Raw genomic sequence first — 18210 nt, 5'->3', positions numbered from 1 at the left:
TGCCAACACATTCTTCAGCATATTCTGCTTATCTAGTATTATATGGCTGATGAGAAAGCTAAGGCTTTGGGGGTGACAGATACAGTTGCCGCCTTATGCTCTCAGTGCCATTTGTTATATATCTGGGTGAGCACGCAGGATTCTTTTGCTAAAGGAAGAATTATTCAGCTTGTGAAGGCTCAAGGTACTGTGGTGGGGGGAGCAGGAGCTGCACCCAGTGTTGGAAGATGACCCACCGGGTCTGAGAAGACCTGGTTGACTTTGGAAGGCGGATGAAAGGCAATGAGCTCGACGAGCTGCCGTGGTGGGCTGAAGTCGAGCCGTGACTCTTGAGTACGGTTTTCCCTCTTCCTACAGGCCGACCACTCCACAACAGCTGAACAAACTTTCTGGCTCTTGTTCTCAGGTGTAGTGGGCGGCCTTGGCGAAGATCACAGAGGAAGCAAACCAGACCCCAAGCAGTCTAAATATTATTTTTCTTCCAGTTAGGCCTTTAAAAGCATAGAATGGAAAAATAGCATTTTCTGTTAGCCAACAGTCCTTTTTCTTATGGAAACGGCTTCTTCCTTTTTTCATCTTGAGATGATTTTGGGTGAGTTACATTAAACAAAAACGTACACGCTCTCCATCATCTTGCTTGGCAAGAAAATTGGTGCTATTTACAATGGCAAATCTTAGCATCCTCAGACGGATACATGCTTCTTTTTGGATGGAAGGATACAGTTTAAGAGAAAGAGGACACAGATTTGATTCTAAGATGTGACACTTCAGCACACTGGATGTTAAGAATAGTTTTCACAGCAGGCAAAAGCAGTGTGTAATTTGGCGTTTACTGCAAAACCTAATAAGGCAGTATCAGTCTGTCCACTGGGGCACTGCATGGGAGAAACACAAGTTTTATGCATGCTGTGTTTTTTATTACGCTAGTGAGCAAAGCTTAGACGCCAGATAACAGGTTGAACAATGAAAATTCAGGATGAAAATTTCCCAGCCAAATGCATTTTTTTTATTTTGATACATATTTTCATTAAATAAGGTCAGAATCAGTCCTTCAGACAAGCACAGAACACTTAATTTAAATTTAAGTTTATAATTCAGTCTTACCAAACGATTCAATTTTACTTTGTGTTAAACAAGCTGACATAATGCGTACTATACAGCACTCTTTCAGAAATACTGTAATTTAAATGTAGTCTTTTTGTGTGTTTTTAAATGCTCCATGCTTCATAACACACACTTTCCAAAAACTATTGATATAACAATGATATAAAAGAATCTGCAAAAATAAGCTACTATAGACTCTTGATGAGATTGGCTTTTTCTAAATCCAGCAACCTGCAAGGGTGCCGTATAATTGATGATCCACTGTACCCTGAATGAAGGGGGCTGAAAACCGAGCAAAAAAAAAAGAGGTAGTGAGATCTTTGGTCTTCGATACTGCCCCAGCTTCCAGTTCGCCGAAACAGTGTCAGTGCTCCTCTCTATTCCAATGCCATGATTTCTTTTGAAAGTTTCAGTAATTCCTTCCTTTCGTTAACTTAGCAGTCCCATGAAGGCAAAAAGTCAGATGAGAGCACGTGAATCAGCTGATGCAGGCACAGTCCATTCCAACCAATTTGCTAATTGGTAACAGATTGTCCTGTAGGGGGATGATTGAAAAGCAAAATGCAGAGCTGTATGGGCGGCAGAGGGGAGGGGGAGAGCTTTAGCCTCCTCTACACTGTAGGCAAGTGAAACCTGATCCATTGCTCCAGATGGGAGATGGGATCATTTCTGCTGCCACCCTCCCTCTTCCTCACCAGTATCAAGTATTCACTCACACTCAGAAGAAACCCCGCTTGCCTTTAGCTCTGCGTGCAGTGGAGCCAATGTTTCTTTCTTTCGTCCCTGTCTTTTGCTTTGGCTCTGGAGGTCTTGCCTCGGACACTCGCTGTGCTGCGACGTCCAAGCCGTTTGCTGCTGTCTGCGTCTCTTCACCAAAACGCTGCGAAAAACCTTTGATGACGGGGAGAATATGGAATTGTCTGTATTTTAGGGGACTGTCAGCTGAAGTTTACAAGTTATGGTATATAACGTGGCACCTCCTAGCAAAATGAAAATAGTTTAAAATTTCTGTTTACAAAAAAAAGAAAATTATGTAAATTACTTAGTATGTGATATCAGTGTGAACAGTGGCAGGGTTACAGCTGAGTTATTGTACAGCCTTCAGCCTATACAGCATTCTCTATGCAACACCAGAGTATTTCTGATGATCTCAATCTCTCAAAGAAGCTTATTAGTTTCACAGGTGTGTCGGAGTTGCTCTTTTGCCTGTTTGCAAGGTCTTAATCCTGTACCACCAGCCGTAAAATTTTTTTTTAGGTATAGAACAGGAGGACATGGGAGCATCCAGCTAGGTCCTCTAGGTTTGAGTGTAGATGCCACACGCTTTCATGTTATTGTGATTGTGATTCCCAATAGCTGACTGAAAGTGGTGATTACCATCCGCCAGCGCCGGAAGAATCGATCCCCACAGTGAGAGGTGAGCTACATGCACACACAGTGCTTGGCTGGGCTCCAGAAGCCAGCTATGAGACCTGCTTGGGAAATATGGGCCCCAGACCGAAAAGACCAGTCTCTGCTGAGGAGAGATAAAACTCCATTGTTTATGTCTTAACCACTCCTTTTTTAACAAAACCAGCTCTTTGCCAAACCCTGCCGGGTTAAAATATATACAGGATATTTAGGGTTCCCTAAGGAAACAATAGCTCACATACAGCATGTGTATTTAAATCTATAACCTACAAAAACCTGTACTATATGACCAACGTTCAAAATTACACCAACTTTTCTTGGTGTAATTTTAGAAAACCTACACAATGATCCTTACTAGCTGGGGCCTGCCTGCCTTCAATTTGAGAAAAAAAAGACTAATCTTTCCCTTTAGAAATGAATAATCCTTTATCAAACAGTTCAAAAACTATAAGAAAGCGCTGAGCTAAACATTAACGCAGAACACTACATGACAACATTGGTGGCTAGCACTTCAGTCATCTCTAACTCATTCTTTTTGACTCTCATAGTATTGCGGAGTATTGCACTCTTCACTGTGGTTTTATAATTCATTGATGATTTATATCACTTGGCTGTAGATATTCATTTTTGAGTTGCGGTTTGATTTCATTGTGTTTTACAAGACATTATGCAGCTTTTTCCAACGGCATAGTCCGTCCATCCGTTTTCCAACCGCTTCTCCTAATTCCGGCTTGCGGGAGAGCCGGAGCCGATCCCGGCAAACAGCCGGTGCAAGGCAGGATACTCCCTGGGTGGGACGCGAGGGTGAACACACAGACACACACACACTCTCGCACCAGGATCAACCTTCTCAGAAGCTAACCTACCAATATGGACTGTGGGAACAAACCACAGCACCTGTGTGAGCACAGTGATAACATACAAATTCCTTGCAGATAGCACCTCAGGTTCTGAATTGAACCTAGGGCTCCAGTGCTGCAAGGCAGCAATGTTAATCACTGAGAATGCCATGGTATAATAACAAATATGAGTGATCAGAAGAAGGTTTTATTTTTGTGATAAGGTGTTTGCCATTTTAATGTATCCTAATATTGTGCCTTAGTATTTAATTTCAATGTGACTTTACCACCTCCTTGTACAAGGAAAGGGGAACTGTGCCCGTTTTTCTTCAAAATGTGCACTTTTTGGAATCATCTGCTTCACACCCCACAGTTAGCCTAAAGCAGAAGGAGCTTTAAACAACATTTGCAATACCAGAAGTTCAGATGTTCCTGCAGGTCACGGGAGTCGCTAATACACAGTGAGCTGAAGTTGCCCAGGCCAATTTAAACACACCCAAACCACAAATATAGTGCCTGGGGATTCCTGGTTATAGTCAGCTAATGACATAGCCTAGAACCAAACCAATGATGTCTGGACTACAGGGCTCAGCATATACCTGTTCTGAATAAGCAAACCCCGAAGCCTCAATTTAATGAAGTGTTTTAAACTTATGACCCGTTCAGCACTCCTTGTGGCCACCTGTACTGTATATAGGCTGTCTTTGCTTAAGACACTTTCCTTGCTTACAGTGTATGGATCATAGAAAGACAAAACAGTTACAAAACATTCATAGACTTCGTCCACGTCGATTTTGTTTGTAGTACATTGTGACATGCTCACAGCCTGAGTTTCAAACCTTTAATCTGTATGGTTTCTAAACCACTAGAGATGCCACTGAGGATTGTTAAATAATATTTCAGGAATGTGTTTAAACTAGAACTCTTTCTCTAATGCTACAGGATCAAGACCATAACAAAACCTGTCTTTCTCTTTAAACCTAACAGCTACATTTCATTTGAGATGCATCTTGCTTAACGAAAACACCTTGTTCTGTCCACAAAGAGTCTGATGGATGTGAAGTGACACAAAACTTTGTTTCAGTCCTAATCTCCACTGCATGGTGGTTCACCCCCTGGTGGGAGAATAGCTTGGATGATGCACTCCACCATAACTTCAGAGTCTATCCAGCCAGTTCCTAACTGTTTCATCCAATTCAGGGTTCAAACGCAAGTCAGAACACCCTCTGGTTGGGACGCCAGTCCATCTCAGGGCACACACAGACACGCACATGCTCACAGTTAGGGTAGGTTTTCCAAGAAGCCAATTACCCTACTGTAGTATGTCTTTGGACTGTGGGAGGAACACACAGCACCCAGAGAGAACCCACATGAACATGGGAGGACTTACAAGCCCCCTGCAGGAGTCTGTGTTTGTTTGAACCCTGGTACCCGGCACTGTGAGGTAGACCTGTTAATCATAACTTGTCTTTCTAAAAAAAACTAAACAGAATTTACAGAAGACTCTTTTTTTGGGGGGGAAAAAAGGTCCATTATTAAGTAACAGATATAAAAAAAGCATCTGGTGAGGTCCCTAATAATAATAATAAAAAAAAAGTTTTTTAAAAAAGCAAAAGGTTTCTAAATGAATGTATGCACAAGGATCGAGAACTAGTGAGTAAAAAGAATTGTCATTTTAAAGGTCATTAAACCTTACTGCGCAGATGTGAGCACCGTCGACATGCGCATTAAGACCATTGTTTTTTCTGAGCCATATCAATGACTTAGATTCTGCTACAGTTGGTGACCTAGATGTACAGTATTTGCAGGTGATGCAAAAGTAAGGGGAGTTGCAGACAGAAAAACATGATAAGGGAATTACAGAAAGATCTGGATAAGCTTTGGACTGGGCAGGCAAGGTGGAAACATACGCTACACTTTTTGTGTGGGCAATTCCAAGTGCAGGAAGCTGCACTTAATAAGGGTCTGGGTGTCTATGCAGAGTCTTGAATGTCCTCATTAAGACGATGAAGGGAAGCATTAGAAAAAGCCAACATAATGTTTGGGTATATAACAAAAGGTGTGGAATTAAAATAAAGGCAAGTTATGTTCAAAGTTTACAATGCACCGATAGGACTCTGTTCTATTCTGATATATTCTGTTCAGTTTTGGTTATCATAAAAAGAAAAGGATATTCTAGCTGTTCAAAGCAGAATGGAAGAAAGATTCCTAGCCTTAAGACTGTTATATAAGGACAGGATAAAGATGTGAAAACTAGTCTAAATGAAAGACGTATTAGAGGAGATTGGATCTACTTATACAAATTTCTAAAGGCAAAGTATCTGAAACATATTTCTCGGCCAGGTGATTGAGTCTCTGGGTTTCCTGCAAGAAAACGCTAGATGAAAATTTAAATTTAAAAATTTAAATTTAAAATAAAAAGTTTCTAAACCACCCAAATGAGCCAGGTGGATCGATCAACCTCTTGTTTGTATCCTTTCATCTTATATTATAATGCATACAAAACCTGTTTTGAACTGACTCATATCTCAACCTCCTGGTATAATCACTATTCTTACTTTAGATGGTGCTCCTTATCGTGAGAAATAAACTAAAGAGAAATTTGTGTAGGATGACAGACAAGCGTGTGGAGGTGTACTGGTTTATAATGTGTGGCTCCTGGGCTTATAATAACTGAAGTATATTTCTGAGGTATGTGAAAATTACAGTACTTTCTTGTTTGCAGGATGTATGCCCCTTCTGAGAAACAGTGAAGTCATCCTGTTAGTTATTCCTTTAGGGACTGGTGTTGAAAGATGACATCTTTATTCAATGCAGATGTGAGCAGCAAGAGCAATGTGTTTTATGAAAGGGTTGAAAAATGTATTACCTTTTTCTTTTTAAGAACTGTTAATGATTTAATTGTGGAGGTTAGCAGTCAGTCAGTGGGTTATGAAATCCGAAGTGAGCTACAGTAGTCTAAACTGTGCCTGTAGTTAGAACTGAGAGACTGTGAGATATTGTAATCTGGAAAGCCACAACATCAAAACATTCAGGAGGAGCATGTAATACACTGTGTTGTACTCACTCGCATTTTCTTTCTTTTATAAGCAGCTCTGGGCATTAGCAGCTTCATTAGATTGAAAGGATTTTGCTACAAAATGTTGCAGTGAATACTTGTGTAATATAAACTGGGAAACTATAATTATTCAATAACCAAATGTGTGGTGTATTATTAAAAAGAAGTTTAAATTTTTCTCTTCGTGAAATAACTTATGCACCTGATTTTCTCTCAGTCATCTGTACATGAACAAAGATTGTAACTCCTTCTTATCTGTCTCATCTTAGTGTGTTGTCAGCACTCATTTATGATGTTTGTTTTCACAAGTTTGGGTGCTGAAAAACATAACGTATGCGGTGAGAAATGAAGAGTGGTTGAAAACAAAGCTGGTAGCACGCCAAAGGAATGGAATGAAAATACGATTTTTGGAAAGGGGTGTTTCAAAAAGGGCAAAGCAATTGGCTGATTTAACTAAAGGCATGCACTAGAGCTCGACTGATTAGAAGATATCAGCTTCACCTCATTTCTACTGGCATCCTTGCAAGAAATGCTGAAAGGAAAAGTGAAATGGGATGTTTTGACCATACTGTGCACAACCGTTGATAATGATCCTCTGGGTTCCTGCCACAGAAATTGCTGTGTATGAACATCAGCATTCTCTTGCCTTTGACCAAAATGATTAACACTTGGAATACTATAAATTAATAATGCTAAGAGACATTAAACTAACTTCAAAGGCAATCGGCCCATTACAAAAAATAACTTATTTCTATAACACCCATTGTAACCTTTTACATAGTAAAAACGGAATAATGTGTAGTAGTTGTGCAATAACAGTTGTCTGTGTTACTCTTGCTCAACTATCTGTAGTCTGCCTTTCATAGGACATACCCAGCTAACACTGCCTTCCTGCCTGTTACTGATTCTTTTTTGGGCAGTGAGGTAGTTCTGTGGCTAAGGTTCGTATCCCGTGGCTGGCAGAGGGATCCTACTCCGTTGGACCCCTCAGCAAGGTTCTTAACCCCAACTGCTCCAGGGGCGCTGTATAAGTGGCTGACCCTGCGCTCTGACCCCAAGCTTCTGTGTGTCTCATGGAGATCAAGCTGGGGTATGTGAAAAGACAAATTCCTAATGCAAGAAATTGTATATGGCCAATAAAGTAACCTTATCTTATCTTATCTTTTCACTGGACTCTTTCAGTGGACTCTCTCTCCTCTATCCTAATGTTTCTCAATCTATCTACTCCCTTAAATACAATTATCCTACCAACACTCCCAACCTCCAGGTGTCCTGGTGAAACTCACTTGTTTCTTTCTCTCTGTCCACTGTTGTGAACATGGTTGTTTGTATCACCTTATAGGGAACCGTAGTCCCAAGTTCTCAGGCCAGTTATCAAATTTTGGTAACAAAATAAATTCATTGACATTATAGAAAAAAATCACAAATTTCAAATTTAAGCACAAAATCGTAAACTTTGTGAAAGCACTCTTAAGTCTCCATGTTGACACAAACTCGCATTCGACTGCCTACAAATTTCGATATGAAGTGGCCCTTCCTGCTTGCTGGTCAATGTAATGCGATGTGCGAGTGAATAAGTACAGGTTGTGCAGCAGACATTTCACTGCAGAAAGTTTCCAATGTGATTTGCAGGCGGAGTTAACTAGTATTTGTTGGCAAAACCGTCTCAGAATCGAAGGTAATATTTCTATTGAATTAAAAGAGGTGTATTCAGAAGCCTGTTTGTTTACAATGTAATAAGACTGCATCATGTCACCAGAAGTTTTATTGCCTTCAATCTCAGAACATGGCGCTGCACATATCTGGAAATTTTGTCTATTTTATTATGTAAATTGGTGGTTTTACAAGTTAGATAAGATAAGATCACCTTATTAGCCATATACAGTTTCTTGCATTAGAAATGTGTCTTTTCGCATACCCCAGCTTGCTCTCCATGAGACACACAGACAGGGAGAGAAGCTTGGGGTCAGAGCGCAGGCTCAGCCATTGTACAGCGCCCCTGGAGCAGCTGGGGTTAAGGGCCTTGCTCAGGAGCCCAACAGAGTAGGATTCTTCTGCCGGCCATGGGATTTGAACCGGCAACCTTCCAGCCACAGGCCGAAATATGAAAAGCGCATTGTAGTTCTGCTTCAATGCTAGTAACGCTCAACTCTGCAGCTCTTCTCCACTCATTTCTGGATGCACTTCCACTGTCTTAAACTCGACATCTCAAAGTCTGGTCTCCTTTTCTTCCATCTTCTGTGCTCTGTTATGCGTTTAGAATCAAAAGGGAAACAAGTACCTAGAGAACCCAGAGAAGGGCATTCAAAACGGAGAACGCAAAGCACTGTTTTATACCAAGGGCTGTAGGTATCTTGAACAAGTAATTCAGTTTTGTTGGCAAAGTGCTTCTTTCAAGATCCTAAGCCCAATAAGCTACTGAAAACCAAACAAGCTACTGTAGATGGTAGAAGAGAAGCATCTTATGTCCTTAATACTTTATAATTTATATCATCTTACATTTGCCTAATGTGCTGGACCTGGTCTTTGTTTGTAGTGGCTGGTGGCTGTTGTGGGACAGGGGGGATTTGTGATGTGCATGCAGCTGGTCGAAGGCTCAAGACGCCCACACATCTTTGCACACAAACCCTTTGTGTTGGACCTCTGCAAGTTTCTGGAGAAACGAAGATCAGTGCAAAACCCGCCACACTATCGTGCAGTGAATTCTTTTGCACAGATGCCAATGATGAGTTCATAGGTCCATAGAGGGGAACAAAAACAACCAAAGAACTCCGCACGCAGACAAGGTCCAGACGAAAGATCTCATGCACAGCCTTGAGTACTTACTCAGGTCTCAGACAAAGAACTAGATGCATAGATATTAATTTCCAGACCAGTTTCTTTGAAGGTTCTGCAGGATCCCCTGAGAAATGGCTTGATGAAGTTTGGAGCCAATAGGTTCCTTTGCAACCATTTGGGCAAGATGAGAATTACCCAATTTTTGCATTTTTTACTTTGAATACATTTACAGTATCTATTGTGCACTACCCCAGAATGTTAATATCATTTTGCATTATGTTGTTTTTATAACATGCTTTTCTTGTCATTTGATTTAGGCCACATATGGTCCATTTTTGAATTTCAACATTTTCCCATTTAGGGCACAGTTTTTATAGTTTTGTGTGAAAAGTTTGGATTTATATTGGGGTTTATACGGCTATTGATTTGATCTGCAAGCTACAATTTGAGGTGTTTGTTACTAATTAAAGGGAATTGGCCAATAACTTTAGCTAATCTGAAAATGACCGAATTGAAACAAAAATAAACAGTAAATTTACCTTTTAAAAGAATTTACCTTGGTTATGTAAAACTGTTTAAATCATTGTGCGTCACTGTAATAACAAACTATATTTTTATCCTTGGTAAAAAAAAATGCTAGCATTACTGAAAGCAGTGCTAAAACTCACAAAAGATCAGTAAAACTTTGCAAAATTTTTGGATGTTTCTCTGCATCAGGCCACTGAAACATTCTACTGTCAAGACCTACACACTCTGTCAAACCAATCAGATTTCAGGGAGAGGGAACAAGAGAGTGAGACAGGTAGGGGTCAGAGAGGTCAAAGTGCCCTAAAGGGTTGTATAGGCCAGAGCAGATGGTGCCTCTTCACTAATTCAGTGTGAAACAGCCCTCTTTTTCTGCCATGGTGCAACAAAGGTACGTTTTAACAAAAAGGTGGCCAGGACTGGACTTATTCTCAACAGGAAAATGAAGTTACCATAGAAACAGAAGCAATAAAAATGGCAATGTTGTCAGATTTACTGCTTTACATGATTACGGGCTCACACCCTTTCCCATTCCCTTTCTTTGTATCTGATTTTCTTTTGCTGCTCCAACTCAATAACTTCCATTCCGCAGCTCAAACAAAGTTTAGTAATCTGTATAATCTCCAACCCAAAACCTGAATCGCAAACTACAGTTTTCTTCCATAATATTCAAGTATTTGATATTTAATGCTTTTAACCTAGTCATCTACTAACGTGGCTTCGAAGAGATATGTAACAGTTGTCGGATGTGTTGGAGTTGCAGGTATACGTACCTTTGCTAACGTTAAACAGTTTTAAAAATGTTTTTACCACATACTCCTGCCTTCATGTGTAACTAATGAGAATTTCCACACCAAAGCCATTCACCCTGCAACCTAAAAAACATTTCTTTCTGTAATTGTAGTTGCTCACACCCTAAGGCTTCCAAACTGAGGCCCAGCACTTTTTCTTTCTGTACCTTAGAGGTACTAAACAAACCCCCACCCCCCCCCCCACCTCTCCACAGCCTAGCATTCCAAAACATTTCTTCATTTATCCGGAGTTATGTACATTCTCCAGGCCCCACTCAACAGCAGTCTTCTGGTTTTCATTTGTTCAGCCTCTCTCGTTCTCAGAAGAGAAAAGTTTACGATTTTCTCGAGCATGTGACCTATCACAGCTGAAAGCCATTTTTTCCCCAAAGGACCTTAATGCGCTGACGCAACCCTTTCCCCACTCTCAGTGGGGGCTGAGGCAAATTTAAGGAGGGTTAAGCATCAGCAGTGAGAGGGGAGGGATTGGGGTTTTCTTGACTCATCTGATGCACTGGGAAAGAATCCAGAAAGAGAGGCTGCTCACATGTTCTTTAGAAGAGGCGAAGAGAAAGATCGAAAAAGAGAAAGTGTTGAATAGGAAAAAAAACACCAGGAAATATGTTTTGATTAACAGCAAAAATGTAAAACTACCCCAGAATGAGAAATTAAAGAAGAAACTCAGGGCCATTTTACAGAAATAACTGCCTTCAATTTATTTTTTTAAATGTGCACTTAATGCTTTGCAGCATTTCAAAGCTCAGCGTTTTTAACACAGATGAGACTCAGCTGCAATGTGTTCAGAGGTAATTATTTCCAAGAAAGATTGAGCAGAATTTCCTTGCAGTTCATGCCAGGGTATAACAAAACAGTTTTGGTCTTGCTTTAAAATGATCTTTTCAATTGCTCTGTCCCAGCTAACATCTAGCTAAGAAAGAATGAAAGATACACCAATTCATATTGGCAGAGGCCAAGAAACATTGTTAAAATTATATTTTTTAATAAAATTAAAATGCCATTTCTTTAATATATTTCAGTATTATTCTACAGTAACAAAATGCAAGGAATGAAAAGGTACATTAATTTTAATGAATTCGGTCAAACAAAATGGGTTCTGCGGTCATTCATTATTAGATGTGGTTAACATGACATGCTCCAGCACAGGCTATTTAGCTAGATTCAAGTATGCTTTAAAAAATAACTTATTTTACCAAGTTATTTCCCAAGGTGAGAGGCTTTTGGAGAAATGTGTTTTTGGATTTAGAATTCGTTAATAGAAAACAGAGTTGAGGGGAGAATGCTCAAATATTGCTAATATAATTAGTGGAGTACCATGGTACTAGGACCACTGCTCTTCCTAATATATATAATTTCACTGATCTAGATTCTGATAAAGTTTGGAAATTAGTCATGTTTGCAACCATGCCAATATTTAACATTGTAGAAACAGCAAATTAAATTCCAAAAGATTTAGATAAAATTAAAGACAGGGCAAACATGATAGTTAACGTTTAAAGTAGACAAGTGGAAAATGTTACATTTGAATAACAAAAACAAACAAAAGCTACAAAAAATAGGAAGTACCAATCTTGAAGAGGGCTCTTATGAAAATGACAAGAGTTTATGTTGACATCATTTACTTTTACTCAGCATGAAGAAGTAATAGAAAACACAATCTATAATAATGATATATTGTTCAAAGCATAGAATTTAATCAAGGGATGTTATACTTCCATCCATTTTCTAATCCCTTCTTCCAATTCAGGGACATGGGGGAGCTGGAGCCTATCCCAGCAAGCAGTGGGTGCAAGGCAGGGTACACCCTGGATGGGATGCCAGTCCGTCACCAGGGCTGATTTTTCCACAACCCAATTCACCTACTAGTATGTCAGTTCTGTGAGGCAGGAATACTAAACACTGCATCACCGCCCAAAGGGATGTTATATTATACAGTAAATGTATAGTGCGCTAGTAAGATCTCCTTGAGGATATTCTACACAATTTTGGTCATAATATGACAACAAAGACATGGTTGCTCTGGAATCTGTCCAGAGAAAAGCAAGCAGATACAGTGAAAAGCTTATGTATTGCAACAATACATGACATTTGTCATTTATGCTGTGTACTAATAAAATATATATGTTAGATTTTAGATCAAAACATTAATATCTTTGCAAAAGTGTGGCATTTCTGATTTGGCTTCTGGATATAATTTTGCATACATGTGGGAACATTGTCGTTTGTTGTATACAATCTCCCCATATCTGCTGAACATAAGTATAACGATAAATCAAACTAAACTAGTGTAAATCTTTTAAGTAAAATATTCGGTCACATGCAACGACTGCTTCACTTCTGCACCCTACTGCACATCACCAGAGAACTTCGTTTGAGATGCTTTGACTAGCCTTAACTGCAGCCACTGTTGTTTCTTTGTGGGTCCTATGACAGGTAATGGGGACTCCCCTCCCCCCACCATGATCTGGTGGTAGAACCAACCTGGATGATGCGACAACAGCCAAAGTGTGCCAGAATGCTCACCACACTCCAGCTATCAGTGGGAAGGAGAACATAGTAAATAAGCCATTTCTTAGATGGGGATTATTAGGAAACCATGATTGGTAAAGGCCAGGGGGAAATGTGGCTAGGACACCGGGGCAACCTTCGCTCTTCTTATTCTGGTCTCCTAACTGTCCCCCAAGCCCGTCTACATTGTGTGGGTGACAGGGCCTTCTCCTGTTATGCCCCCAAGCTCTGGAACTCTCTGCCCAAGGATATCAGAGAGTCACCTTCTCTAAACTCCTTCAAATCCAGACTCAAAACCTTCTTTAGAAGAGCCTTTACTTCCATTCTTCACCCCTCTGCTTTTCTTTGTACCACAATCCATGGTCTCCTCTGTATATTGTAATTGTGTTTTATCTTGTGTATTCTTTTTATTTATTGTTGTTGTCATTCTGTAAAGCGCTTTGAGAAGCCACCTTTAAAGGTGCTATATCAAATCAAGTTGACTATTATTATTAATACTCCTATTCTTTCTGAGCAGCAACCTGCAATTTTAAATGACCAAATGACCTAGTTTTTGTCTTAAACAAATAACATGCATGATCAATAGGAATCAAATCAGGGGATTGGCTTGGCCAGTTCAAAAGTTCTCACTTCTACTGAGGATCCTTTGATGTTTTTCTCTTTGTTCACATTTTTTCCTTTCCATCACTTAGCTTCAGATTTATCTTGTGTCTTATTTGTCCGTAAAACTCCAGAGCTGCTGAGGCCCATCTTTGTACTTCTTTGCAAATTCTGCGCTGGTATTTCTATTTTTGGTGCTGTTGAGAGGTTGGCATGTTGTAGCCTTGTAATTCTCCTGTGAAAGTCTACGGCGCACAGTGAAATGAGACACCTGGACACTTGAGATTGTCTGCAACCTCTTCTCTTTTCAGCTCTAGTGAGTTTTTCTGTCATCAACTGCTGTTGTCTTCCTTGGATGATCTGGTCATTTACCAGTTGTATAATTTCTTTATTCATGAAGACATTCCGTCTTGTGGGTTTTGAGATGCCCAATCTCTCTTCAATGGATCTAAATGGAAGTTTCTTTACTCTCATCCTAGTTGCTTGCTTTCCTGAGTATACACCTCTGTAGTCTTCATTTTGGTTTATGCCTTCTAAGTCAATGGAATGTACCAAAATATGAACTCCAAAGCTGGGAACCAAGACTGTATATTCACAGATCTTTTATATTCTCAAAGTTCACAATCTTACATGGAACACCTGAACAATTAGAGACACTTGTCAGCCATTTTTCCCTGTACTTATGCTCACCTGAAATGGGAGTGGCGGGATTCAACACAGCAAATAACTTTGTTCTAACTTGGCTAAACCTGCATACAAAAAAATGCCCAGAAACAAAGCTGATTTCTATGCTTTTGTTTCATATTAAATCTTTTCATCTGAAATACAGATTTTACTGTTGCATAGGAGAAATTCATTTCAGTGTGCCAGTATTATGATTTTCTCTGTACATTACGAGTCCTAAAAGAATGTTATCCATTGACAGGCTAAAATAACTAATTGCAAGTATTCAAAATCCTCAAGAGCATTGATAAAGTCAACACATTGGACTGTCACCCCATGGAACGTATTCAATAAAAGTAAACAATTAAAAGGTACATTTGCTGTTAGGAAAATTGTTTTACGAAGTGTTTGCTCCTTTGTCCAGGTAGGGGTTAGGAGGGAGCAATTGGTTGGTAGCAAGGTAGCATCATACTTTCTCCTCAAAGCGGAGATAGAGAATGGCACAGGTTGAGTTCTGAGTTCTTGCACACTGAGTGGAAGGCCCAGAGGGCTGAGATAGAAAAAAGCAAACTGCCTGCTCCTTTGTCAGGAACACACGTGGTAGATACAGAGTGGAGTCCATGGCCAAACAGGATCAGCCACTGAAAGTTCGTGACCAGAAGAGTTGCTGGTTGTTAGAGTCTGGTTCTCGTGTACAGTGAAGTGTATCTGTGAAGTGTTGGAGTGGTTAATGTGGTGAACAGAATTAATCTGATTGAATACTTGAATGCCCAATTGTGTTGAAGTTACTAGAGAAGCAAGATTGTGAGCTAATCAGGTGAATACTCTAGTGTCTGGAGATTAATGAAGACAAAATATGAAGGGTAAATGTGAGGATCTAGTGACATTTCTGAGTATATCAAATTAAAGAACAACCTAGAACAAAGAGGACCATGTTGTGTTCCCTGAAAAGGAAATCCTATTAAAATACTAAATTCTTTGATGGGCTCAGAAAGATAAAGACAGACCACCTAATACACACAAAGATAAGGTGATACTTTTGCAGGGCTGGAATTAGGGTGTGTATGCTGGCATTTGTCACACTATAATTGTGTTATATAGTTGTCAAACTACATTTGTCACAATAACAGCTATGATTATAGTTGTTAAACCATCTCTTCAGTTTTATATAATTCTGTTGTTGTAAGTGAACTACAGTGTTACAGTGTTCACACACCACTGATCAGTAATGTCACCATTTGATAGTATATCAATTTGCATTTGCTTACAGTGCTTTTGATGTATTTTCTAAATGTCCTGGTATGTCACACCACTATATTATGTCACACCATTAATTGTACATTTTGCAGTTTTAAAATAATTCTTTACAACATCGTCACAATCACAGTCTAACATTAAGGTGATGTTGCTGCACTGCCCAGTTGCAAGTTGTGGATTGGGTAACATTTTGACATGCTAACAATGTCTATACAACAACCCAAAGTTGAATCTGTGAAAAACACTTGGCATAAAGAGAAGCAGTAGTATATCTTCACTTTCCATTTTGCATTTTTGGATGCAACATGCGAATTGAGAGTCATTAAGAGTGACTCCATGCCTACAGAATGCAAACTGTTGTTTTGCTTTCTAGATTCAAAGAATTAGGAGTACACTTTGCCATATATTTATAAGCAATCTATAAACCTATTTAGTTCAGATGTGTTCCATTTGACTCAAAAAAAAAATTCAAACATCAGAAACACCAATATGTTTTTTTGTGTCCTTTAAAGTTTCTGTACTGACTTCTGGTAAGAGCATTTCTGGAATCTTGTTTTATCACTTTATATTGGTTTTAACACATCACTGTGCCCCAGCAACTTTTTAAGAGGTTATTGGTGATGTTACACATCACATCAGTTTAATTGGATCTACAAATCTGATGTCAGAGGCACTTTGTACTTGTCACAATTTCCATGTGTTTGAAGAATAACTTTGCTTTGAAGGAGAAATAACATTTTATCCAACTGGCACTGCAGAGGGCTGGATGTGGTTCAGAATTAATATGTATATAATGCACTTGACTTTCCACAATTATTAAAATGCATTTACATTGAGATTGACTTGGTGTTTTTTCACACATCAATGTGGCTTGCCAAATGCTGACTGTCATTTTCCATCACTTGTTATAATAATTGCTGTTCTATAAACCACTCTTTACAGAATTAAAGTGTGGTTTTGAATCCTGTGAGGTTTCTTCCATTTGTACTTTTACATAACTGTAACTGTTATGGTGGGGTCTGATAATATATTGATTGTTTTCCAGCACCTAACTGAGGTAGAATTTGGTTGTTTATATTTTAATGTACAAGTGAAATAATGTAGGCTTTTAAATGTAAGGTTTTGCACATTAGTTTGAAAACCATCATTGGCAATTATTTACTTTAGATGGCAGTGCAGAGACTCTGGGTTCAATTCCTGACCTGATGCTGTCTTTGTGGACTTTGAATGTTCTCCCTGTGTTTGCATGAGTCTCCTCTGTGTTCTCTGGCTACCTCACACAGTCCAGTTACATACAGGTAGGTTAATTGACTTCTGGAAAAATTGGCCCGAGTGTAAATGTGGGCTGTGCACTGTATATATTTTGTGTAGCTTGTAAAGTACTATAAAGCAACATCAACATCCCTTCCATAGGGTTCAATTTAGTGTCTGTACTGTACCACCCATCAGGACGTCAAAATATGTGGCAGTATTGGTACTTAAATGATACTCTTTCCCAAGACCTTAAACACAGGCTGGGAAATATGACCGTAAGTGTAAGGCTGACCTATATCTCTCTCTTTGTTTTGTACCCATAGGCGTGTGCTGACGATGCCTGCTGCTAACACCATGACTGGCGGTAGGGTGCTACTGCTCTGTCGGGATTCTGAAAATTGCATCTACCAATCTGTGAACGGGTAAGGGCAATGTGAGCATGGGAGGAGTGGGGATTTTTTTTTTCCCCCGCACTGGTACGTGGCGAATTTTTGTTGAGCGAAATCAGTGACAGAAGGAAGCAACAGTCTCAGACTCCCTTTTATGATGAAGTAAACAAACTCGGGTAGAAATTGTGAAGACGTGCTAGAGGTGATTGAGGTGCATTCAGGTGAAATAGCGGTTAAGTTTGGTCTTTTTTCAAAGGGAACTTTATTTCCTTGTGGTTTTGCTAGAATGCAGCAAGGACTACAACACCATGCCTTTTAGGAAAGGTTCTGGGATCAGACTGAAGAAACTGAAAAGCACCACGATAATGATAAAGATAATTTCACCATGAAACTACTAGGAGTCAATTATCTGAAGATGTTTAAGGGGTATTGATTAGGGAAATACCATAAGTAAGAAGCTGTTTCTTGAATAGTCCCTAATAAAGGCTGTTAAGACTTGTAACAGATTCTTAGCTTAATTTGCATCATCTAGCACTAAGTGTCTGAAATAAGAGCTATAATATGTTGCAGTAGTATAATGTTATGCTATTGTTAAGTTTCTTTATGATTTTTAAAGAGATGGCACATTGTGGCCATATTGTGGGATACTGTATTTTATTGGGTTTAACTGCGTTTCTATAGCATGAAGGTAACCAAGAGTAAAATGGATGTATTGAATGGGCCAAGAGTAGTTTTCTGGTTAAATATTGATTCCCAAGTATCCAACAGTGTCAGCTACAGTAATAAGAAAAACTCCTATAAGGCTGTCAGGATATTGCTGCCCAGTAGCTCAACCTTTAACCTATATGGCGGTTGTAGTTCAGGTGGGTAGCTGCGTCAGCATGCGTAGGCTGCAAAGGAACAAGTAATAGGTTTATTCCATGCTTAAAAAAAGAAGAAAGAGAACACAACGTTTCGGCCGTGGAGCCTTCTTCAGGTGTGACACACCTGAAGAAGGCTCCACGGCCGAAACGTTG

The 18210-nt window shown here is 39.5% G+C and overlaps 1 protein-coding gene across 4 annotated transcripts in view; it reads left to right on the top strand.

The window, feature by feature from the left end:
• The window catches only part of LOC148654486 (DENN domain-containing protein 2A), a 72874-nt gene that overhangs the window by 19222 nt on the left and 35442 nt on the right, over positions 1-18210 (top strand). For all 4 annotated transcript variants that reach the window (XM_088646730.1, XM_088646727.1, XM_088646729.1 and 1 more), the window contains exon 2: positions 17129-17227. In XM_088646730.1, the coding sequence (XP_088502856.1) occupies positions 17129-17227 (99 nt within the window). The remainder of the gene's footprint in view (positions 1-17128; positions 17228-18210) is intronic.

Source organism: Lepisosteus platostomus, chromosome 9, assembly GCF_059453375.1.
Source record: "Lepisosteus platostomus isolate fLepPlt1 chromosome 9, fLepPlt1.hap1, whole genome shotgun sequence".
Lineage (NCBI taxonomy): Eukaryota > Metazoa > Chordata > Actinopteri > Semionotiformes > Lepisosteidae > Lepisosteus > Lepisosteus platostomus.
The sequence above is the reverse complement of the archived record's forward strand: the minus strand, read 5'-3'. Positions and strand labels throughout refer to the sequence as shown.